Here is a 24321-nt window from a genome sequence, read left to right on the forward strand (position 1 = left end):
ATAACAGGCGTTAAAAGGGACAGCCCAGGGTCCTTCATTCAACCAATGATGGAGAACTACAGCAGAAAGGTCGGAATGGTCCAGAAAAGACTTAATAAATGCATCGGTGCTAAATGCACTCTTATTTTAAATCCGTGGTAAGTTAAATAATGTACCGAGGTGTGGCACCGTATCACAAATGTTCCGGACGACTTTCGTCGTCCTCAGAAGAACAACAACTCCTGCGTATTTATTTACGAGCTAACTTTAGCCTAGCCTGTTTGTTTACTTCCTTACTCTAGTTAATTGAAATGAAGCAGCAGTGGCTGCAACACTGTCAAAGTTTTCAATTGCAACTAAGTGTTTGAAATATAAATATAGTATAAAAAATACTGCTTATCAAAATCACTTTAATTTCTTTTAGATAACAATGTTGACTTAGACCCCATTGCACAGTGCTGTTGTATTTTTTATTTTAATTTGCTGTACCTCAATTTAGAGATGATAATTCCAATTTGACAAAGGTGGCTTCTTTCAATCCAAACCGTCCATCTTCTCTGTCTAAAATGTCTCCATTGTATTTTAGATGTACCGTAGGCGAACTGCTGAGTCCTCGCCTGAAGAGCTGGGCCTCCTGTGTTGTGCAAGTGCAGACGCCACGGCGAAACATCTTCTCGTTCACTGTCCGACAGGTCTAGACAAAATATGCTAACTCGAACAAAACATTGTGCCTCATGGAAATGTCAAGGATAAATGAGAAGACCGTGAGCCTTCAAAGTTCACAGCGTTTATGCTCCATCAATATGAATTCCAACTGATCACGTCTATTTAAGTGGTTGAAGCTCGACTTTTACGAAGTGACCAATTGAGATCGTTTCAATTCAACCATTGTATCTTTTTTTTAACTCATTGTTTGTTTGAGATTAAATGCCATAACTATTATATTACCTGAATTCCACACGATATCTGAGACGCGTCTGCTGCAACTACAAGCATCAATCCCTAATAAAGTCCACAAACACACATTGTCCCATCCCGCTGCAGTCGACTTCCCCGAAGCCTTACTTAAATTCAAACTCGAGGATGAGAATGTCCCATTGTGCTCATTTTGCTCATGAATGGGGTGTGTGTCTGCCGACAGGCCCGGAGCACAGGAATGGGAACATGGGTGGATTTTTTTAAAAGCGATGCTCTATAAAAATGTAATTCTTCTTGGAGTATTATTGTAAATACATTTTGAATTCCCCATGCGAAATACAATCTATTGAAATAGTTTGTGTAAACTGCTTAAATAGATATTTAAATCTTTTTGTTGTTGTTGCCATGACAGTATAAATTGATTAGTTAACTCTTTCGTGGAGCAGTTGTAAATGTCTCGCATTGTCGATGTGCTATTTGCTATAGCTGGCCATGACAGTTTGTGCAATAAAGGTGGAATAAATTCTTTGAATTTAAATTAATTGATGTGCACAATCTCTTTAATGATGAATTCCACACACGCACCGAGGTATCGGGGTGGATCTAGTTCACATGACATTTTGTCAGCAAGACGAAATCGTCTTTCATTTCTCCCATCGAAGGGGGAGGGGACTGAAAAGGGAGAGGGGAGAAGGGATTTAACAGCGAGAGGGACAAAACGAGATAGTGCGTCTTCAAGATGGATAAAAACGAGTAAGTACATCATTCAAACTGCGCTAAACCCGCCGGGAAGGGTATTCATCGTGTCCGCAACGTCCAACGCGGGATGTGTCGTTCGCGCAAATATATTCGGGACGTGTTTGTGATCGATTAAAGATTTGCATTCGATGGTCTCGCTTTTGCAAAATAGCGAACGCTGCACTCCTCAGCCGTGATGTCGGTCCGATCTGGTTTTAGTGCTGGTAAATGTGAGGCTACGCGTGGAGGCGATGGAGGCGTCGCTCCCTGTGATTACGTCTCGACACATTTAATGTAACACGAAGCGGGTTGTGTTTTCTGCACCGTTTTAATACGCGCAGACGCGGTACTTCTCACACGACGTGTGCGTTTTAATGAATAAGATCTGCTTTGTTCATTCATAAACGCCGGGTCCCAACTCTGAATGACAACGCCAGGCATTGTGCCCGAAACGGGCTCTCCGATTTCACGCAGCGAGAACGCAAAACTTTGATGTTTTGCATTCCTAAACACAGAAGGGCGCTATTTTTACTTAATGTGGTAGATTTAATTATTCTGCGGTGCTCGTCGCCGATATTACCGCAATCTGCGTGGAAACTATTTATGGCCTATTTGTATCGGTAGACTCATTTATGTTTCTCGTAGGGTAACGTGGATAGAAGCGCTTGTCACTAACGTCAAAACGCAGATAAGAGAATGTGGATCTTCCGGTAGCACATTTCAAAACAAAACACGTTTTCAAAACGTTTTTTGAAGCTGCTTTTTTCAGTCAGATTTGATCAGGCCAAACTGTGGCGGCTTGACTAATACGTTTTGAAAACTGAGTATATAAACTATGACATAGCGCGATTGACTGAAACATTAATTCTTGACGGACCGATGCTTTTATTCTGAAGTCAAAAACATCGTTTCCTGTCTTGATGGGCATCGCCGCGCGCGCTGTCCTTTGATATCCTTGCGGATGTAGCCTTCATGCCCTGACAAGACAGGCAAGGTAGTGATGTGGCTCAGGTCCGCGGCGGAACGATATGGGCGACGACAAAGAGACGAGATGTTGCTAGTAGGGAGACACCATTACTGCGGACGCATGTTGTAATATGTTCCAAACAGAAGCGATTTAAAGACAAATCGGTCCATTTCATTAAATCCAATCTGGTTGTTAACTTTTAGTGGATTTATAAACTAATCGCGTGTGAAATGGAGAAGAAAAGGTGGGATTGCACGGCTCTCCCCAAGGGCTGGAAAATGGAAGAAGTGACCAGAAAGTCGGGTTTGTCAGCTGGAAAGAGCGATGTCTATTATTTTAGGTACAAAACGCTTCCGGTACTTAAAAGAGGAAAACAAAAAGCTGAAGTTTCAGACGGGGGACAAAAGGATTTGAGAGCTCTCTCAAACCAAACCAAACCAGTTCTCACAGCGTTTCGGTTCAGGAGGCTAATTGTAGCAGCTCCCGCCCGGCTAGGCCTTACACGAATAAAACTAAACCCTAACTCTTGTCTTCTCAGTTAATCCTCTTTATTCCCATTTGAAGTGAATCAACGCCAGATTTTGTTCTCGTTTAGCAGAGGAGAAGAGCAAGATGAGGAACAGAGGCCAGAGAGGGGGGAGGCGGGTCGGTTGTATAGCCTGTGGTAGGCTAACTGCACAATCCTAATGGTGTTAACTGTGGTATGGTGCAAGATAACATCTGCATGAGTTGGTAGCACGAATCCCCCCCACCCCCCCATAGTTATGCCTTTTTGTTGCTCCCTCCACTGGAGTTAGGATCTTCCCATTCTCACACCCTTGGTGATGTTTACATTCTGTTGTTTACTGGTAAAGTCTTAATGTTGTTCCGTTTGTTTTAGTCTCATTTGCCTTAAAGAGATTAAAATGTGCACAGCTTTTGATTTGTAACTCGGGTTTTCGTCCAGATGACGTTCATTTCACTTTGTGACGTGATTTCAGTGCCGTTGTTTTACGTGAATGTGCTCTGTCCTTGTCTGCTCTGGACTTTGTTGCACGTTCTGGTCCAATGTTTGCCGTGCTTGAAGTGTTTTTTTTTTTTTTTTTTTAATGCGATCTGTTTATTTCCTTCTTCGTTTCTTTGTTTGTTCCTCGATCTCGTTCCTGGTGGCCTTTTTAATTCTAGAGATTATGTCAGCATTGTGGTTTTCTCGTGTCTCTGTCTCCTCCACCAGTCCATCTGGGAAGAAGTTTCGGAGCAAGCCTCAGTTGGCCCGTTACCTTGGTAACCAGATGGACCTCAGCTCCTTCGATTTTCGCACGGGGAAGATGCTGATGAGCAAGCTCAACAAGAACCGCCAGCGACTGCGCTACGACAACAACAACCAGAACAAGGTGATTTCAGACGCGGGTCTCTAAAGGCTGTGGCTTGGAATTATGTGCTGCTTCTTCTCCGCTCTTGTCTCCTCCTCATTCTACATCGCTCTTTGGTATATTTAAGGGCAAACCAGACTTGAACACGTCGCTTCCTGTCAGACAGACGGCCTCCATCTTCAAGCAGCCTGTTACCAAGGTTACAAACCACCCGAACAACAAAGTGAAGACCGATCCTCAGAAAGCCGTCGACCAGCCCAGACAGGTGAACGGCTGCTAACGTCACCCCTTATTCACTGTGACATACGGCGCGTCGTTGAAACTCTGTGCTCCAGGCTTGAGTTTGAATGTTTTCACAGTAGTTTTGATTTATCTGGAAGCAGATATTTGATCATTTTCTTGTCAAATGTGTTTTTTTTTTAATCCACAGCTTTTTTGGGAGAAGAAACTTGGTGGTCTTAATGCCTACGACATCGCAGAGGAGCTTGTTAAAACAATGGAGCTGCCTAAAGGCCTTCAAGGTAATGTACTTCATATCAAAAATATACACTATAAATACTGATTCATTCATTCAAACTTTGTATTTGTTGTCTGAATAAAAAAAGAAGAAGCTTGATTCATTTCATTTGTTACATAAAACTAATTCCGCATGCGGCTGATTGGAGGCGTTCTTCTTCGCAATGGCTCCTCACCACCTGCTTTGCTCCTCAGGCGTCGGTCCAGGCTGCACAGACAAGACGCTCCTGTCGGCCATTGCCAGCGCTCTGCACACCAGCGCCGCTCCCATCACGGGCCAGCTGTCGGCCGCCGTGGAGAAGAACCCGGGAGTGTGGCTCAACACAGCTCAGCCTCTATGCAAGGCCTTCATAGTCACAGATGAGGACATCAGGTCAGAGAACCCCCCCCCCCCCCCCCCCCCCCACATGCATCTTTCTTGGTGTGTTACAACCCGACTGCTATTTGCTTGTCGGGTCATAAACGTCGTCCCTTCTCCCTCCTCTGAGTAAAATATTTCACCTCATCTGTAAAAAAAAAAAAAAAAAAAAGTCATTCTTGTCACTTCTTACAGTGTGTTTTAAATTCTACAAATACTTCCATATCATTGATTTGCTAAAGCACAGCAACAACTCTAAAAGTTTTGGGTTCCTAATCTTTTTTCTGTGTGTCCTTTTTTTTTTTTTTTTTGGCTCATCATTGCCTCACTGGCACAGATGAGTGTTGAAATTTCACAATCCATCAGGGGGCGACGCTGTAGCAACACGCCATCTGTTGTGTTCTCATTCTGCAGTTGTTGTCCACAGCTGTAACGGCTTCCTGTTGTGTCCGTGTGTAGGAAACAGGAGGAGCTCGTGTACAGCGTGAGGAAAAGGCTGGAGGAAGCGCTGATGGCTGATATGCTAGCCCACGTCGAGGAGGCCGCCAATGACGACGAGGCCCTGAAGGAGGAGGGCGACGGCAGTGAAGACATGGAGAGCGTATAGCACAGGTCGGTCCGCGGATTATATAAGCCCATGAGCAATTTCAGAATTCATAATTCTATTCCCTCTGCTGCTGCCTGAACAGAAAAGTCAGTCATTTGTTCATAATGTTTAATGATGAATACTTTCGGAGTGAATTAGTGAAATTCTCATTTCTAAAAGTAGCAAATGTCGGGTTTCTCTCTTCGACAGCAAGTTAGGCAGCAGATTTCTGATGGATTCAGATTACAGGCTTGGTTTCCTCAGGTAGCTTTGGATACATGAAGGAAGTGAAAGTTCTTTACAAGCTTGTTGAAGCGAGTGGGGGGGGGGGGGGGGCAAGTTCTATGGGGCCAAAGGGTGGATCAGGGATTGGGTCAGCGGGTGAGATTCAACGCAGTCACATGTTTATGTAGTTTTTAGGGCGCGATGACACAAAGTACTCTGCGTTTCTTTTGATTGTCCTTTTCTCCTGTAGGTTTTTTTGCGAATGCTGGACGGGTTTACTTTTTACCAGCACACACAGAACCATGGAACACTAGGAGCCCGGCGGCAGTCCAGCCCTGAAACTGTCTCCTGCACCTGCGTCCGTCTCAAACCTTAAACCGACTTAGCGTCCCGCTCAACCCAAAGCATCGCGTTCCACCTGGGAACCCTCGGGAGCCTCAAACGTGTATATTCATCATTAATTCCACCGGATGGGACTCGACCTCAACGGCAATTAATAAATCACTCGATGCGTTTCTGAACTGAATCGAGTTTTCACTTGGAAACATGCAAATATGCCCCCCCCCCCAATCTTATTCACATTTTGTCAGAGCGTTTAAAAATGAGTGTATTTTTTACTAAGAGTCTTTGAATGGGTCTATTTTATGTGACAGTCTTGTCAATTCCAGACATTTTTATCTCAGCTAAAGGGCAGCAGGAGTGCTTTTCGTTTGTTCCAATTTGCAATGAATGTTTTAGTTTTGTTGTTTTCTTTGTGAAGCCCCCACGAGTCGACGCCGCCCTCGTTTCCTAGTAGAACCTGATTAGATGGAACTAGACCAAGGTGAACCGGTTTCATCACCTGCATTGCTAATGGGACTTGGAACTCTTGCATGTCTGTTTGAGCCACATCTTGTCGGGTTTCCTGCGGGGCAGTGTTGATCAAAGAGGAGATCTGTAAAGTAAATAAGAGGCTGAAGGATGGCTTCTGTGCAAATTGAGGTTTGTGTTTTACTGTCAACGGGTTTAATCATGTTTACAACGAACGCAAAGTAAAAGGTACGAATGTAGCGATTACAGTGCTGATGAGAGCCATGGTGTTGATTCTGTCAGTCTCAATGTTACCACACATATGTAGATATATTTTTGATGTCCCTTCATGCATCTGTGGAATATAATGATTTTATATTTTCTTTTAAGGATTATCAGTGAGTAATGTGTCCGGCCCAAATCATGAAAAGCTGTCTATCACGCCGATTTGCTGAGATGAATTTGATTGTGTTATTAAAATGAGTCTGTGTAAATAATAATTTCTGCTGCTGTGTTTATTTCTCTGAACTGAAACCGCTTTGAATGCTCTTCTACTGCGCTGCCCGGTCTGGCGCTTGCGTGTTGACGAGGGGAAACCTTTCCATCCAATCGCTGCGTCTTCTTTCAGATTAACAGTTAACTCGTCTGTCCTCATGTCTCTGCGAGCCTGGACAAAGTGCAACGTACTGTCAGCAGGGCGCACGCCGGCTCCAGTGGAGGATGCAGCCGCGACTCTAGATGTTACCTCTCCTGTTCTTTTTTTTTTTAAATGTCTTCCCAAATTCTTTGAAATAGTTGAGATGGCTTCGCTGGAGTTATACAGCAAGGTAACTAATGACGGGCCTTTTATTCTCCGCTGCATTGTCAAATATTAGTGGGTCCTCGAAGCAGGGGGGGGTATTGTTAGTGATGAAAGCTTTGTGATGGTTAAATATCATTTGTATGACATACAACAATCTGTTTTTGAGGTTAAGACCATCGCCTTCCATGATGACATGGAAACTACTGATGGATTTGCTGAGACAGAATCTGAAAATGTCCACCTTTTTTCTGTCCTCTTGGTTGTGTGTATATATATATATATACAGTATATATATATTACTGTGTGATCGTGTGAATTCAAACCTAATTTGAGATTAAATGAAATAACTGCAAAAAGTAGATGACTAATCCAAGCAAGCATTTAAGTGTAGGATGACCGGTGTTAATTTTTAACACCGTTTAGGAGCCTTTTATGCTGATCGGTGACAAATGTCTTGTCTGGGGTGGGGGCCAGGAAGTGTGGCACGTACCTGAATAGTGCCAGTTTGACAGTCTGTTCCTTTGCTAGGGAGCAAATGTGTGGATTCCTGACCCCGATGCAGTTTGGGTGTCCGCCCTGCTCCTCCAGGACTACAGTCCTGGGGACAGACATCTGCTGTTGCAGGTCTCTAATGGAAAGGTATGGACAGAAGCGGTATCCAAGAATCAGCGTTCAAGGGTCTCGCTGATTCCAAACACAGGATTTAGCCTCTATTTGTGCTGGCAGGAAATCCTTTACCCGGTGGGGTCCTCCTCTGATCTCCCACCACTGGGCAACCCTGACATCTTGGAGGGAGAAAATAATCTAACGGCTCTCAGCTTCCTCCACGAGCCTGCCGTCTTGCACAACCTCCGGATTAGATTCCTGGATTACAGCAGCATCTACACGTACTGTGGTGAGTACTGGAGCAGGTTAGGATGTGTGATTATATTCTGTATACCCGTTGGCGTTTTAGAAAATCAGACATGCACTATGAATTTTTACTGAAATATATGTATTTTTGTATTTATATACCTGTACTAGAAAAAGTATAATAAAAGCAAAATGATAATTGATATCTATATTGAGGTGTTTTCTCTTGTTGCTCCAGGTATTGTTCTCGTGGCCATCAACCCGTACGACCAGCTCCCCATATACGGGGAGGAGGTGATCGACGCTTACAGCGGTCAGGACATCGGCGACATGGAACCTCACATCTTTTCTGTGGCCGAGGAAGCCTACCGCACCATGACCAGGTCAGAGGTCAAAGGCTCTGAGAAGCAGTAACGACTAAGAGTAGTTAAAAGATAAAGATAAAGATAGTCGTAGCATAACTTCACTACATGTGACGCTCACGCAGGGAGGAGAAGAACCAGTCCATCATCATCAGCGGAGAGTCCGGCTCGGGGAAAACGGTCTCCGCCAAATTCACCATGCGATACTTTGCTGTGGTTGGAGGAGCAGCGCAGCAGACCAGCGTGGAGGAGAGGGTTCTGGCCTCCAACCCAATAATGGAGGTAAGGAATGACGGGCTTTGTGGGTCAGAAATGAGGATCTTCCTGTCAGCTATTGCTATTAACAGTAAAAATCAACACAATTTGCCTGCAGTCTATTGGAAATGCTAGAACCACTCGGAACGACAACAGCAGTCGTTTCGGGAAGTACATCGAGATCGGCTTCGGGAGAAAAGGGGACATCATCGGGGCGCACATGAGGACGTACCTCCTGGAGAAGTCAAGGGTTGTGTTTCAAGTAAGCTTCAGCAATTTTATTTTGCACGAGCTCGTCTTTGCTGCGTGAGAATTCGTCTGTGTCTCCGTGGCTGTCAGGCCTCAGCAGAGAGGAACTACCACATCTTCTACCAGCTGTGTGCCTCCAGAGAGCTGCCTGAAATGAGACCCTTTAAACTGGGTGAGACCTCTTCAAAATGTTACCACAGCAACACCTCTGCACAATGTGTATTCTATTACGTCCTCATCACAGCATGCAGTCTGACACTGTCCCCCCCCCCCCCCCCCCCCCCCCAAAGATGCACCTGAAAGCTTCCGCTACACCAGCCAGGGAGGACAGACGCAGGTTCCAGGTGCTGATGATTGGTCAGACCTCGAACGCACCCGCAACGCCTTCAGCATTCTGGGTAGAGTAAATGCACACACACACACGCACGCACACACACGCACACACACACCACTGTGGTAAGATCTTTAACTGAATGATGCCATTGGTCAGCCAGAAAACAAGGAGGTTTTTTAAATCTGGATTTGACTCCGCAAAGTATATGCCATTAAAGAAAAGAGATGGATGAACCCTACTTGGTTATGAAGAGGTAATAAAAGTGTTGGTGTGCAGGTGTGCAGTCCGACCAGCAGATAGAGCTCTTCAGGATCCTTGCAGCTCTTCTGCATCTGGGAAATGTCAACATTCACGCCATTGGGAGAAGTTCTGATGGGAGTTACATTGATGTAAGAAGTCTATTTCTATTTTGCGTGTGCATTAGATTGAAAATGAACTCGTCTCACATTTCACAGCAGCTGTGTGCGTTGAAACGGGTCCTTTGTTTATTGCTCAGACGAACGATCGTTCTTTGGCCATCTTCTCCAAACTGTTGGGTGTTGAAGGACCTCAGATGGCCCACTGGCTGTGTCGTCGCAGACTGGCCGTAGGGGGAGAGATGCTGGTCAAACCCATGTCCGGTCAGGAGGCTGTGGATGCTAGAGATGCGCTAGCCAAACACATCTACGGCCAGCTGTTTGCCTGGACCGTCCAGAGGCTCAACTCTGCTCTACGCACCCAGAGGGGACCGTCCAAAACCTCAATAGGGGTGCTAGACATCTATGGGTGAGCAATGAGATATGTGATGAATCAGTTTTGTGGATTTATGTGTGCATTCTCAAGTTTATTGAATAAAATCTGCTCTAATCCGAAATACAGTGTTGCAAAGTGAATCTGACGTGTCTTCTCTGTGGAAGCAGGTTTGAGACCTTTGACCGGAACAGCTTTGAGCAGTTCTGTATTAATTATGCAAATGAAAAACTGCAACAGCAATTCAACAGAGTAAGTCGTGTGTCAGCTATACCTCCATCTGCACGTTTTAGTGCATATATATGGCATGCTTGTTCTCCTCCAGTACGGTGTACAGTATTGTATTGTGGGCGAAATGCTTCTTGAATCACATATGAAAATATTTTTCTGATATTTTGGATTAAATGATTTCCCCCTTTATAAAAATGCAGGAGGAAGTGCTGCTCTGTTTCTGACTCTTTCTTTTAAGGGGTTAAAATCATCATCATGGCTTCTTTCATTTCCTTGAACCTTCTGTTTACGGTCTGTTTTGTAAAATAATTCTCAAATCAGATAATCAGACTCTTATTTTGACAGAGCTGGAAAACCGTTTTCTGAGTGTTCCGGTATTAGTGTCGATATTTTATTTAATTTTTTCGCCATGTGCTTTGTGTTTGCCTGCAGCATGTGTTCCACTTGGAGCAGGAGGAGTACGTCCGTGAAGAGCTGCCCTGGAGCAGGATTGAGTTCAACGACAATCAGCAGTGCATCAATCTCATAGAGGCACAACTGGGCCTGTTTGATCTTTTGGATGAGGAGTGCAGGGTTTGCCTTTCATCTGCTTTCTTATGATGGATTTGTCTGGAACATAAACTTGACCTTAACCTCCAGTCTGTGTGATCATCAGATGCCCAAAGGTTCAGATGAGAGCTGGGTGCAGAAGCTGTATGACCAGCACCTGACCAGCAAGCCCCACGCGTACTTTCGGAAACCTCGCCTGTCTAACAGCGCCTTCATCATCCTGCACTTTGCCGACACGGCGAGTGATTTGGATCCCTAATGAGAAAACACTTTCTAAGCAGAAGATGATGATTTTTTTTTTTGTTAACGGGTCGATTCTTCCATCAGGTGCAGTACGAATGTGGCGGCTTTTTAGACAAGAATCGAGACACAGTTTTCCGGGAGCTCATTAATATTCTCAAAGCCAGTCAGGTAGGCATGTTCTCAAATGTCTCAAGTTCTTTTTTTCTTCCCCAGAGGGCTTAAATGTCTGTGTGCATGTGTGTGTTAGTCTGAGCTGGTGGCTGAGATGTTCCAGCAGCAGGAACATAAATCCTCCGTGGCTAACGGAAGCGTTCGCTCAGGGAAAAGAGCCACCAGAGAACACAAACTGACAGTGGGCTTCCAGGTGACCGCTCATATGACCCTGTAGCTATTTGTTTTGCGTGTTTCACCTTTAATGTCAGATGTTTATTTGCTTGTTTGTCAGTTCCGTCAGTCCTTACAGATGCTCATGGACACGCTCAACAGCACCACTCCTCACTACGTGCGCTGCATTAAGCCCAACGATCTCAAAGAGCCTTTTATGTATGTTCGTTTAGGCGTGTAACAAAATCAACAAATGTTTGTTTATTTGATTTAGTATTTTTTTTTAGTGACACTGGTGTGTCCAGCAAGCAAGGTCACAGCCTTCCTTCTCAGGTTTGACCCCAGGAGGACAGTCCAGCAGTTGAGAGCCTGCGGTGTGCTGGAGACGGTTCGGATTAGCGCTGCAGGATATCCATCTAGGTACTTCCTAGACATTCATCTATGTCTGGAAAGCTCTCAGACAAAACCTTGTAATGAAATGTACTTACCCGGTATTGTAAAATGTGAATTTCAAAAAGATTATTGGTCATTTCTCTTCCAAGTCTAAAGGAAATTATCGGGGTCTGATTATAGACTGCAACTTTTTTCCGGGGACATTAAATATACTTTATTTATTACAATTTATTTTTATTCATGCAGTTATTCCCAGTTTCCTCTATTAGGACAAGGAATAAATAAACATGTAATAAGTTACCGTCCTTATGCAGCAAACCTTCTCATGCAACAAAGACTGCTCAAACAGTCAATTATAAAGTGTTGAAGTTTAAATTATATTAATCCCTATAATGTGATACAATTATGTCACCATATTATGAATGTGTGAATGTCCAGTAATTAAAAATATCTCTTTATTCAGGGTTATTTTTGATTATTTCTTTTTAACATATTTGATATTATCAAGCTGCGGTTTTTTCAAATGAATTTTCATTTATCAGGTTGATTCTTTTATATTTTATTTCTTGAAAATGTTTAAAAAATCTATAATTGCTAAGCTGTTTAAATATATTTAAATATATATAATTTTTTCATTTTATTTTACTCAGCTAATATATATAATATATGATATAAAGCTGTTGAATCTTTTTTAGCAAGCTGTTTATTATATTTTTTATTTTAATAAGCTTTTGTGTTCATTTCTTCTCAAAAACATTGTGTGCAGATGGACGTACGGGGAATTCTTCAACAGGTACCGCCTTCTGATTCGGGGTCCATGTTCGGGTCAGAGTCAGGAGGCCCAGATCTCGTGCAGACGAGCTCTGCCAGCGCTCATCCCAGACCCGGACCAGTACTGCTTTGGAAAAACAAAAGTTTTTTTGCGGGCCGGTCAGGTGGCTTTTCTGGAGAGACTCAGAGCAGAGAGGCTGCGTGTTGCTGCTGTGATCATCCAGAGCCGGGTCAGAGGATGGCTAGAGCGTGTGAGATACACCAGGATCCGCTGGGCGGCTGTGACAATGCAGAGATACTGCAGAGGAGCTCTGGCCAGACGGTGAGGAAAGAAAGACATATTTGTCTATTTGACCTGCGGTCTCTCCCAGATATTTCTCTTTCATCTCTCGGGTGACAGCAGGAAACTCTTATCTAAGTTCAAAAAATATCGCCAGCAAAAATCTTGAATTTCTTCTCCGTCATTTTGGCTCCAGGCTGACTCTGATGCTGCGCTACTCCAAAGCTGCTTTAGTCATCCAGAAGACTTACCGCATGGTGGCGGTCCGGCAGTTGTTCCTCACGATCCGACGGGCCACCATCACCATCCAGGCCTTCGCAAGGGGCGCGCTGGCACGCCACGGATACAGAATGGTCGGCATATAAAACAGCCATCAGCACCTCATTGACTGCTCGAGGAGATCTTAAAATAAAATAGCGCCCTCATTTCTTGGAGATTAATTGTGCATGCTCAGTTCAGCTGGGCTGACCTAAAATGTCACCTCTTGCTCCTCAGTTGGTCGCGGAGCGAGCTGCTGTGCTGCTTCAGGCCAGAGTTCGTGGGTGGTTGGCGAGGCGGGCGTACAGGCGACTACGTGTGGCGGTGGTTTTCATGCAGAGCTGTGTTCGCCGCAGAGCCGCCAGGAAACAGCTGCTGGAGCTGAAGACTGAAGCCCGCTCAGTGGAGAGGTACAGAGCGCTCAACAAGGGCATGGAGGTCAAACTGATGCAGCTGCAGCTGAAAGCAGACCAGGCGGTGGGTGAAGCCTTGTCAGCTCTAAAGCATCTGTCATTATTGTTCTGTGTTCTCATGATAAAGTTCTGCGTGTGTTCAGGCCAGGGAGAGCGCAGCTTTGAGAAAGAGCCTTCATGCAGAGCGTGAGGCTGCTGCTGCAGAGCTGGAGGCTTTGAGGGCAGCGATGCAGAAACGGGAGAGCGAAAAACCGGAGAAGCCTCAGGTCTGCCCCGCCATCGACGAGAAGGAGGTGGAGGAAAGGAGGACAGCTGTGGAGAAGGCTGCCCAGGAGATCCTTCAACTCACGCATGTAGGCCTACTAGCTCGGGAATCACGTCACAGATGTCAAACTGTGCTTCTGATAGTATTTATTTATGATTATATGCGCCATTATGCATTGAGAACACCAAATGATGCTTTAATGTAGCGCTTTGCTTACTCACAATCTCCTTTTTCAAGGCTTGTCAAGCCCTGCAAGAAGAAAAGGACATTTATTACCAACAGAGAGAGGATCTGTCTGCACGTTTGCACGAGCAAGAAAAAGCACGGGAAGGTAGCGTCACATGTCAGCCCGTCGTCTCCCATCCTTGTGGTTTCCTCGGTTTTATTCTTTATTGTGTGTGTGCAGAGGTTCTGCATCAGGCCGTGTCTCAGGCGAGTGCAGCTTTAAAAGCCGAGGTGGACGAGGAGAGAAGAAAGTATCAGGGCCTCCTGAGAGAGTTCACCAGGCTGGAGCAGAGATACGACAACCTGAGGGAGATGAATCTGCTCTCTGAGGTTCACAGTCGCTCCCACAGACACGCTTACGTCTCCTGCTGTGAAATAACATTCACATCCTGGCTCCTCCTCTCAGCAGCGCACCCAGGGCTACAGAAGGACAGATTCCACTCAGAGCCTGAGCCTGGAGCCTCTCTCACCCACGCTGACCCTGTCGCCGCTTCCATCTGCCTTCCCTTCCCCCGAGGAGGTCCGCAGGGCCAGCGTAGCGTCTCCCTCCTTTGAGAGGAGAGTCTCAGCGTGGAGCTCGGATATTTCACCGGTGAGAAATGCGACACGTTCTCGGTTCTTCTCGCGGCTTGCAGTACAATGTTGTTCAGTCAAAACATGAATGTGTGTTCATGTTTGCATCGGCAGGACCAACTGGTGGAGAAGGAGGACGCTGCAGTGAAGATGACAGGAGAGGACCTGGAAAACGCTTATGACGCTGTACGAGTCGCCAACAAGTCAGTCACTCTCTCGCTCATTCATTCAGTTTTCTGCTGGGGTTTGCATCTATGGAGGATGACCCCCCCCCCCACCGACTGTCCTTGTCAGGTTTCTGGAGAGGCAGCTGCTCATCCAGCGCAGCCAGCAGGAGGAGGAGCTGGATGCCCTGAGGAGGCATCTGAGTCAAGCCATCCCCGGTTCTTCCTCTACTGCAGAGCAGCCGGTGCTGAAAGTTCCAGATGTGTTTCGATTGAGCGGCTTGTCTTCCTCTGACCTTCCTCTAATACTTCCCTTTCGCTCAGCTCGCACCACTGAGGCTTTTTCCTTATTTTCTTTTTTATTCTGAATCATTTTAAAGAACTTTAGAAATTTAATGTGTGTTTGTGTTTAAAGAACCTGCTGGGACTGCTGCAGGCCAGAGAGCTCGAGTGTGTCAGACTGAGGAGGGCGCTAAAGGAGGGGAAAAACTCTGTCTCCCTCAAACGACTGCTGACTCAAGGTAAGATGTCGTTATCTGTGGAACTGTATAATTTTATTTCATCACTGAAATGACATTTTGACTTGACGCCACATAAAAGCACTAAAAGCAGTTTAAAACGCAATTTAACATCTAAATAATGGATTCATTTAACATTAAAAAGTCTCTCATGTCTCTGTAGGCTTGCTGCTGTTTTATATTTTTCTATTTCCAGTTCTCCCATCAGCTTTCAACGCAGAGCCAGCGACCTCCTGTCCATCCCAACCGAAGACAGCAACAGTCACTGGTCTGTTGGAATGCAAGAAGAGAGATGAAACCAAGCTCATGAGGAACCTCATCACAGGTGAGGCCTACCGCTGTCCGCCTTGCGCTCCTCTATCTGCCTTTTTTTTAATCCTGGGAATCAAACAAAATGTTCATTCAGTTGTGAATATGGATGATTGTTGTCTTGACAGAAAAATAACAGATGAAATCATAGTTTTCCCTTCGGAAAAAGTATCAGCCAGAAAAGCACTCGGAGAGCGCAGACCTCCGCCAAGCAGCTCATTCCCCTTATAGTTGGATTTACACCGTCCACATGGTGATCTGGATCATCATCTAAAGATTTTAAATTGTTCTTGGAATCTTTAGACACCAACCATGAAAAGTAAAAAGTGATTTAGTATTGCAGCGGTAAGAGGCTCCCGGTTTGATCTCCACTGTGCCCCTCTCCGCTCCAGACCTCCGTGGTGACGGCGCCCTGTCGCTCCCCTCTGGTCTGCCTGCCAGAGTGCTCTTCCTGTGTGTTCGCCACGCCGACTGCAGCGGAGACCGTGCTCAGGCTCGCTCGCTCTGTGGTGCCGCCGTCACAGCGATGAAAGCAGCTCTGAAGGTAACCTCAGCTCTGAATCTGCAGCATACGGTAGAGGCTTTGTACATAGGCCTGCCGTTGGGTAAGCTGACCCTCTACTTTCCCTGCTTGCACACAATGCATGCATTTAATAGAGTAATTTATTCGATTTCATCAAATCACTGTTGCTCTGACAACATTTTAAACTGATGTCCCTCCAGAAACATTGTAGTGATGTAAACATGACGGCTTTATGGCTGAAGAACGCCTGTCTATTGCACGACCTGCTGACCCAGCACTCCCCAAAACAGGTATGCTATCAACTGGGAGCTTCGTTTTTACTGAAACCATAGTGGAAAATGAATAATTGTAGGTTCTAGTGCCAAATGTGTAGAATCAATAGGACATCATCTTTACGATAGACATTAGGAATATATAAAAAGCATGAATGTGTGACTGTATTGTTTTCAGACTCTTGATTCGGGTGAACTGATTCCATTGACCATTGATGCGAGTGACCTGATTCGTGCACTGAATGATCTCAGCATCCAGGCCTATCAGCAGCTCATCTCCATCACTGAAAAATCCCTAAAAAGCATCATAAGTACTGCTACCATGAGCACAGCCCTATTGATGCTTCCCCCCCCCCCTCATCGCATCTTACCTCCTGCTCATTCTCTCCCTCAGCCCCTGCTTTGCTAGAAAGCGAGACCATCCAAGGCCTTTCTGGTTCTGCAGTGAAATTGGTAACGTCCAGAAAGCGAGCAGGCTCAGACCCCAGGAAAGTAGGAGGCGATGCTCCAACTATGGCATCGGTGCTGAGGGAGCTGGGAGCCCTCCACACGGCTATGTCGCGCCAGGATCTGCCCCTGACACAGATGGAGCAGGCCTTCCGTCAGCTCACCTACCGTATCTCTGCCTCGGCGCTCACCATCCTGTTGCTGAGGAAAGACATGTGCTGCTGGAGTCGCGGCTTGCAAATACGGTAGAAATGTACACAGAATGGCACCTAACATACTTTAGACATATTTTTTAATTTACCTCCAATAAGACCTGAACTCTTGCAATGAAGCATATAAGGAGTTTGGCATCAAACTCCTTATATGCTTCATTTTCATTGTCTCGTCTCTATATTGTAATTTGATAGGAAAAACATTGCAAATAAAAGATTTACCTCCTGATTGTAACCTCAAAAGACCACAGTAGTATCAGCAATACTTCTGTAAAAAGCTGATTACGTTTATTATGTAATATTTTTTGTGAACCTGTGTAAACATTAGATTATTAAAAAGCATGTCTTTCTTTGTCACAAAGCTTCAATGCGAGTCTGCTGGAGGAATGGTTGCGGAGCCGAGGTCTGCAGACAGGGGGCGCTGTGTCCACGCTGGAGCCCCTCATCCAGGCCGTCCAACTGCTGCAGGCGGGGAAAACGACACAGGGGGACGCACAGGCGCTTGTTGAGACATGCACTGCCCTGTCCAACCAGCAGGTGTCTCTCTGGTCATCTCTGCTTGAATAGGAATATTTTTTTTTTGCTCAAATAAAGACTAAGTTCCTGCTCGGATCTGTTTTGTGCAACAGATTGTGAAGATCCTGACCCTCTACACTCCCCACAGTGACCTTGATGAAAGAGTCACACTGAATTTCATCCGCATTGTCCAGGTACCTTCTGCAGCCGAGTGTCTTCATGCGTTTAATCAGTGCAAAATAAAATGTCTCACGTCATCTCCTGTCTCTGCTTTTGCAGGAGCTTCTCAAAGACCGCTCTGACGGTCATCCTCCACTATTGATGGACGGAAGACACGTGTTTCCTGTCACGTTTCCTTATGTGCCACCACCCGTTCTCCACAGTGAGCAGCTCGTCATCCCGGACGCTCTCAAGATCTCTTTTCTACACAGAACTTAAAGAACAGGCTGACTATCGTCTTTTGCAGCAAACACTATATAATTTAACTCCAACATATCTAATTTGAAATGTAAGTAACTTCTAGGAGGTTTTATATTCGTAATTTTTCTCTCACAGTTCATTTTGTACCTCGAACATGTTGAATTAAGCTCTTAGTTATTGTTAGTTTATTGAAGAATAGTGTTAAAAATCTCAGCTGAGACCGATGCTTTCCTCTCACCGCCTAATAACAAGTAAGAAACAAGGTTAAATGTTGTTTGACAAAGAAGGAATTAGATGAAGCATTTTTTTAACTTGATATTTTATTGGAAGCAGAAACACAATGAGACTGCAGTTCCAGCAACCTCACCCCCCCCCAATTAGAACAACCAGAATTAAAAAAAACAAACACGCTGAATTAGAAACATCTTGTGTATAAAAAAATTCTCATGCGAGTACTTTGTACCACTACACGTCATCAGTAATACATATTTATATATTCACAAACAAAATATCAAAATAAAGGAGACAACAATTTGCATCAAACATCAAATAATTATGCGTGCTGGCACAATATATATATATTTTAGTTTCTATTTTCTTGTTCCTGTCATGCACCATTTCTGGAAGTACAGGCCTGGCGCCACTGTGCAGGTGTCAGGTCAGCAGGACAGAACAGATCATGCATGTCTGTCCACTTGGCATCGGTGTGCTGTTCATTGTGCTTCTAACGTTTTCCCTCATCCTCAACTTCTGTACGTTCCTGTCCCACATGTCGGAACCAAACGCCACAAACGGGCAAATTGAGCCTCTGGAACAATTCCCTAAACTAGCATCGTCAACAGCAATAAAGATTTATTTTTCCGTGGCATTACCGGTTATTTGAAAGTTGTGTACCTGCAATTTTAAGTTAGTAAAAGAATGTGCAGATGGCAGCTTGAAAAAAAGGCGTTGCACACCTCAGAGTGACGCTGAGCTGTCATTTTTTAGAGTTTATATGAAAACTGTGTTTATTGAAGTCCAACCAGATTTGTGCAAATCTCTACACAGCCCTCTTATAGCGTCCAATATTAGCTACAGACCAGATTGGGCACCCACACACATGTCCAGTCACTCAGAGCAAAATTCAAGTCTAGAAAAGAGCAGCAAACGTCAAGCGTCTGACTTGTGTGTTGTAGCCAATGTATTTACAATTCCAATCTGCAACTGTTGAATTCTCTCTTCCAGATTATTTTCCTCTGTACAAACAAACAAATTTCAATCTCTAACCACCTCTTGTACAAATGTGATATTTGGCCCATTACAATAAACAACATTTACGACATATCAGACAAACACTTGCTCTGATATAAGATTAATCCACAATGTAAACATAAGCCTTCCTCAGAGAATGACTCATCTACGTAGATTCGATACATGAGATGCATAGAGTTCAGTTTCTAGGCCTTGTTGAAACTGTCAAACTCATCAGTGGTGACCTACCGAGACACAAAAGAAAACACCCTGATATTAAACCTAGACTCCTTTCTCACAGCAAACGTATACCCCGCTCAGATAAATAAACTCATCCGTCTTTTAAAAAAGAGCATTCATCAAAATAGAAGTTGCACTAAGAGTCATGCTTAAAAGTGATTAGCTGATACAAAACAATTTTCATTTCACGTGAGAGTCCCTTGTTTTTTTTTAAGACAAAGTGAACCATGTTTGTATTTCATGTCATTCCATAAGTAATAAAACTAAACAAGATCGCCGTGCTTCCAAATATTCACACTGCATTTCCTCTGAAGTCTAAGCCCTCTTCTAAATGTCTGCACCGGGCTTGCTGTCGTTAGGATCTGCACGCCTTATCAGAGCTTTGATTATCAGCGATCAGGGTCACAGCGTCTGGATCGTTAGGGCTCATGCATGATTTCTCCTTTCCCTAAACTGCAGGGTGTGAGATTGTAACATTATTTTATCATTTGCTGCATGCCAGGTTTGATTTGCTATCTTCTTTAAATCCCCCCCCATTAAAAAAAAAACCCATGTTTTCCTGACACTAAAAGGACATTCATTGCTGTAAGTGATTTATTTTGATCTATTCTTGTGAAAAATCTGATTTTAGGAGGTGTCTCTATGAACATGACTTGTGACATCACAAACAATTTGGCAGCCAAATTGTGGTTAAATAGTCAGTGTACATAAAAATGCAATGTGAAAACTTCTCAACGCACGTGCAGCGAGGACGGACCGCATTGGGAGACATCTTGCATTCACAAGTTAAACTTGTCAAAGTAATAATATTTGCATATTCGTCTCTTATTCTGTCGCACTCCTCTCAGACAACCAGCAGGGGGGTTCTCTGCCTCTGGAATGTCTGCAGTAATTCAAAATTATATAAATAACTGTCCCCAAAAGTAAAAGACGCAGTTGTAAATCTCGACTCGTCCTCAATGTTGGGTTCTGAGCTTGTAATGGCTTCCTGTGATAACAATTGAGGATAACAGGCAACACGAGGGGGGTCACATGAGGTCAGCATAAGAACATCTTACAAACACGCTCACACATTAGGAGCCACGCAAGCTCAAAGCTGCAGATCCTACATTTGCACTCAGACATGATCACTCGCACGCACGCATGTTCCTGAAGGCGTGTTTTCATCAGCTCAGCATCGCTATATAGGAGGCAGACACACTGTAAGAGGGTCAACGAGACAGAAGGCATAAGGGTGTCAGGCAGTGTGCTCTGTCACAGAGTAGAAGACGGACAAGGACAACCATTCAAGTACGACATGTCCACCCAATAATCCTGTATAGAATTAAATGTATATCTGACTCTCATCCATCCAGATTGTGGCCAAACACCTGGACTTCAAGGCTGAATTTCAAGCCTTAGAAAGAAATGCAGCCTTTGAGGATTTACTTATGTCCTTTATATATGATATCTATAAATCTAATTATAAAGTATGGCAGTAAATAACTATTGAGTGTTACCGTAACTCAATAGTGCTCAGTTCCCCGTTCTCCCCGCTCATTATTTGGAATGTCTGAGGCCTTGCCGGTTAGACGGCTGGTCCCGTTGTGCTTCGGGCTGGTCTCGGCATGTTTCAGCAATAATCTGTTGGCACTTGCGACCCTTTCGTTATGTGGGCGCGAGCCAGGGAAGGGTGAAAGGAACTGGACAATAGACGAGCCAAGAGATCATGCGATGGGAAGCAAACATGAATCATGTACAGGCTAGATGAGATTTTTCTCACCCTCGCCAGGTCAACATGGCACGATTCACCTCTACGGATAGAGGAGAGCTGATAGATGCTCAATGATTGAACTGATTATATATGCAACAAACGGTTTAGCATTTCCACTAAAATGAATAGCTTTACAGCACTGGATGCATGAGACTGTCGTCTGTGCTTTTCCAACACTGGATCGTCTGGGCAGTGGCTAGCGGCGGCTCAGGGAGAGCTCCGGGGCAGTAGGTGGCAACGTCCCGTTGAGCCCCAGTTTAGCTGCGGCCCTCCTCTGCAGAGCGCTGGTCGGACTTGAGCTTGACAAACTCCTTGGCCACGTCGTCATTGTTGCGTTGCGAGAGGATCCGCAGGACGGTGAGGCCCGTCTCGTCCATGTGGATGCGTTTACCCAGCGGTAGCCAGCACGCCACGCTGCCTTTGGAGGCTACGTCCTTCAGCTGCAGGACGGCCATGCCTACGGTGCGGTCCTCTCGCGCGAAGCAGTAGTCCTTCACGCAGACCTGCAGCTCGTAGCACTCGGGCCCCACTTCGTTACTCAAGGTGCTGCCATGGAGACGAGGTTCAGCAACACATATAATCATTGTCATCTCTATTTCATTGTGAAATTACTCACAAAGTGAAGGTTTCATTGTATTTTGGAGCCCAGCTGTTGTTCTTGGACTTCGTGGCGTACTTCCTCTTCTTGTCGCTGAGGTGAGGGCCGATGATGAAGACCTCCACAAACGGTCGGAATATTCCCTGCGTCTGCCACCTCAGGTCGTTGGCAGCCACCACTGAAATCAGAGAGGAATCAAAGCCCCCCGAATGCAGTTGTAGGGCTTCGTCCCCCCCCCACAGGGATACTAAGACAGGGAACGAACCTTTCACTGTGACCTTGTGCTCTCCAGTGTTGGGGTGAGTGAAAATCTCCACATGGATGGACACCTCTCCCACGGCATCATCCACCCCAGAACCTGACGGGGGGGGGAGACGGAGCGCGAGGAGGTAATCTATGAATCTGGCACAAACCATTGTGCCCTCAACTTTTGAACCTCCTTCTCGAGGTTGCAGATAAAATTCCATTTCAATCTGAGAAACTGAACATTGAAATGGATTTGCCTGTAAACCATTGGATATGACAAAATATTGAAAAGGCAGATATTTCTATAAAACAAATTACTGTTTAGCAGGAGTTCACATTCGTGGTCTGGAAGTGGACAATCAGACTTAGCTGCTATGAATGGGCAAAAACATAACTGATGAACTCTACAACTAGAATCCAGAGGGAATGCGATATATTCCTTCATAAAGCAGCCTGCATTGTAATTTGACAACGCCTTATTAGATTTAAGTTACTCAGCAAATTAAGAGGCAACAATTTGGATCCAGACAGGGCAATGATTCATGCCCACTCATAGATGCAAGGCGTCTGTTCGGATGCAGCGTGGTTAGGAAGAGATAGAGAAGGTAAAGAAGGTAATCCCCCCCCCCCCCCCGACATAGATCAGGTCAGGGCATGCTCAAATGGATGCACACAGGTGGACACACCCATTCCTTGGTCAATTCTTTTACCCAAGGCATGGTGGGATGGAAAAGTACAAGTCGGAGAGCGAAGCTGTTCTGAATCTCAAATCAGATCAAAGGACTGAGCCCAACTCTATGAGCCTTTGAGATCCAGAGCTGACATCGTCATTACGTTTTCCTGCAGAGTGCATTCCCTACGGCTGTTTGTTGACTCCGTTTGTCTGGGAGGGAGACAGCGGAAGAATCTTTTCCTTCCGGGTCTCATTATATTTCTATGCTGCTTCTCAACAAGTGGATGAGATCAACTCAACTCCAAAAGGATACAGTGACAGATGGACGTTCACTTTCAATGTTTTAATTAATGTCTTCGGCCTGTCGAAGGCATCCGTTGCAGGTTGTCTGTGCATTTTCCAATGGCCGCCCACTAAAAAGGTGTCCGTGGGAGTTGGACGGCAGAGTGTTCCTGGCATGCAGCTCTCCGTATCTCTCCAGGGAGCATTATGGGATTGTTAGTCCCGCTGCCAGCAGGACCAAAGAGAGAAGCAGCCATCCATCTGGCCTCATCTACTCTGTGGAGGACGTCCATAAAAGATGAGGAAGAAACTTTGCTGCCAGAGAGGAAGGAAGATGTTTCCAAGAAAAACGCAAGCTTTTCTTCTTCTTCATTAAAGTACAAATTTAGCACCATATTGTAAATCTATCCCAGAATAGACTTTCAATCTCAAAACTCGTGTTCCGTGATTGCGGGAAAGTATTCCCCCGAGCTCAGAGTCTTGATCGGTTCAGCCACAAATACAACAGCTTGTGGAAGTCATGACTGATCAGCAGGAGTCCATTTCAAAAGAATCGGCAGCCGAGCTTCGTTAAGTCGTCCTGCTTTTATCACTCATCTTTAACAAGGTTGGGAAATCGCTCCAGTGAAATCTGCTCAGCAGGAAGTTGCTCCATATGTTGGGATTCAATTATCTAAAAGATGATGGGAAAATAAACGGCATACTTCCTGTTTATAGCTCCACTATGGAAGCAAAGAAGAATCCTAATCATTTGAGAGGCTCGTGGCCTGAAGACCATCTTTTATATTTCGAAATCCCAATCCCTCTCTTTTAATCTTCTACAAGAACATCTCTCTTTGAAAAAAAGAACCAAAACTAAAAATGTAAGATTATTTCAAGGGACACAAATTCACATGTTCCGTGTCATTCAAGTTGTTTAAATTCAGTCTGAAGTTCAGATGTACGACTTAAAACTCTGCATGGTTGACTCTTCTCTCTGGATTCTGTCTTCACGATTCACAATTATGGCTGCTCTTCATCTCCACCCGTCTGTCCAGAGGAGAACAACTCGTCCAATTAGGCACAATAATGTCCTAGCTGGAGATGTATCTACTTTAGTGACCATCTGGGAGGACGGCCAGGACGCTCGAGTGCGTGAGTCATTAATAAAGTCCATACACCAACACTGAACACGGGCAGCTCCTGCATCTTACCCCGCACATGTGGGTAAGAGTCAAATCCTTTGACACAAATCTAAAGTGATAGAAGAAATTAGACCGCCTGACCCACGGCCTCAATCTGTGGAGGGGAGGGCGGAGCTGAGAATCCGTCTCCATCACTGCGTCATGCTGCACGTGCGAGCAGCCATGTGTGCGAGCTGGTTGGTGTCCATCTTTGTGTTT

General features: G+C 45.0%; 3 protein-coding genes across 3 annotated transcripts in view; 2 read left to right on the top strand and 1 right to left on the bottom strand.

The window, feature by feature from the left end:
* The first annotated feature begins 2810 nt into the window (after positions 1-2810).
* Positions 2811-6918, top strand: mbd3b (methyl-CpG binding domain protein 3b). Its single transcript, XM_068743191.1, has 8 exons — positions 2811-2942; positions 3198-3266; positions 3816-3975; positions 4082-4219; positions 4385-4475; positions 4666-4843; positions 5288-5440; positions 5890-6918. Exons 1-7 carry the CDS (start codon positions 2833-2835, stop codon positions 5433-5435), a joined length of 894 nt encoding a protein of 297 aa, XP_068599292.1. The 5' UTR covers positions 2811-2832; the 3' UTR covers positions 5436-5440; positions 5890-6918.
* A 310-nt stretch (positions 6919-7228) lies between these two features.
* On the top strand, positions 7229-17935 carry si:dkey-110c1.10 (unconventional myosin-Va). Its single transcript, XM_068743769.1, has 35 exons — positions 7229-7255; positions 7759-7869; positions 7957-8125; positions 8321-8465; positions 8570-8726; positions 8818-8961; positions 9039-9120; positions 9239-9346; positions 9559-9671; positions 9779-10047; positions 10182-10263; positions 10675-10815; positions 10898-11029; positions 11119-11202; positions 11282-11398; positions 11480-11577; positions 11692-11778; positions 12518-12844; positions 12999-13155; positions 13298-13537; positions 13617-13826; positions 13976-14069; positions 14145-14293; positions 14373-14555; positions 14651-14739; positions 14831-14945; positions 15116-15221; positions 15415-15543; positions 15920-16071; positions 16251-16340; positions 16501-16633; positions 16717-17014; positions 17344-17518; positions 17611-17691; positions 17777-17935. The coding sequence occupies exons 1-35, from the start codon at positions 7229-7231 to the stop codon at positions 17933-17935; spliced, it is 4953 nt and encodes a 1650-aa protein (XP_068599870.1).
* Positions 17936-21397: 3462 nt separating this feature from the next.
* unc13a (unc-13 homolog A (C. elegans)) overlaps positions 21398-24321 on the bottom strand; it is a 29582-nt gene continuing 26658 nt past the window's right edge. The window contains exons 41-43 of the mRNA XM_068743027.1: positions 22004-22096; positions 21757-21916; positions 21398-21686 (exon numbers count right to left, since the gene is read on the bottom strand). Of these exons, the coding sequence (XP_068599128.1) occupies positions 21398-21686; positions 21757-21916; positions 22004-22096 (542 nt within the window). The remainder of the gene's footprint in view (positions 21687-21756; positions 21917-22003; positions 22097-24321) is intronic.

Source organism: Brachionichthys hirsutus, chromosome 9 (assembly GCF_040956055.1).
Source record: "Brachionichthys hirsutus isolate HB-005 chromosome 9, CSIRO-AGI_Bhir_v1, whole genome shotgun sequence".
Lineage (NCBI taxonomy): Eukaryota > Metazoa > Chordata > Actinopteri > Lophiiformes > Brachionichthyidae > Brachionichthys > Brachionichthys hirsutus.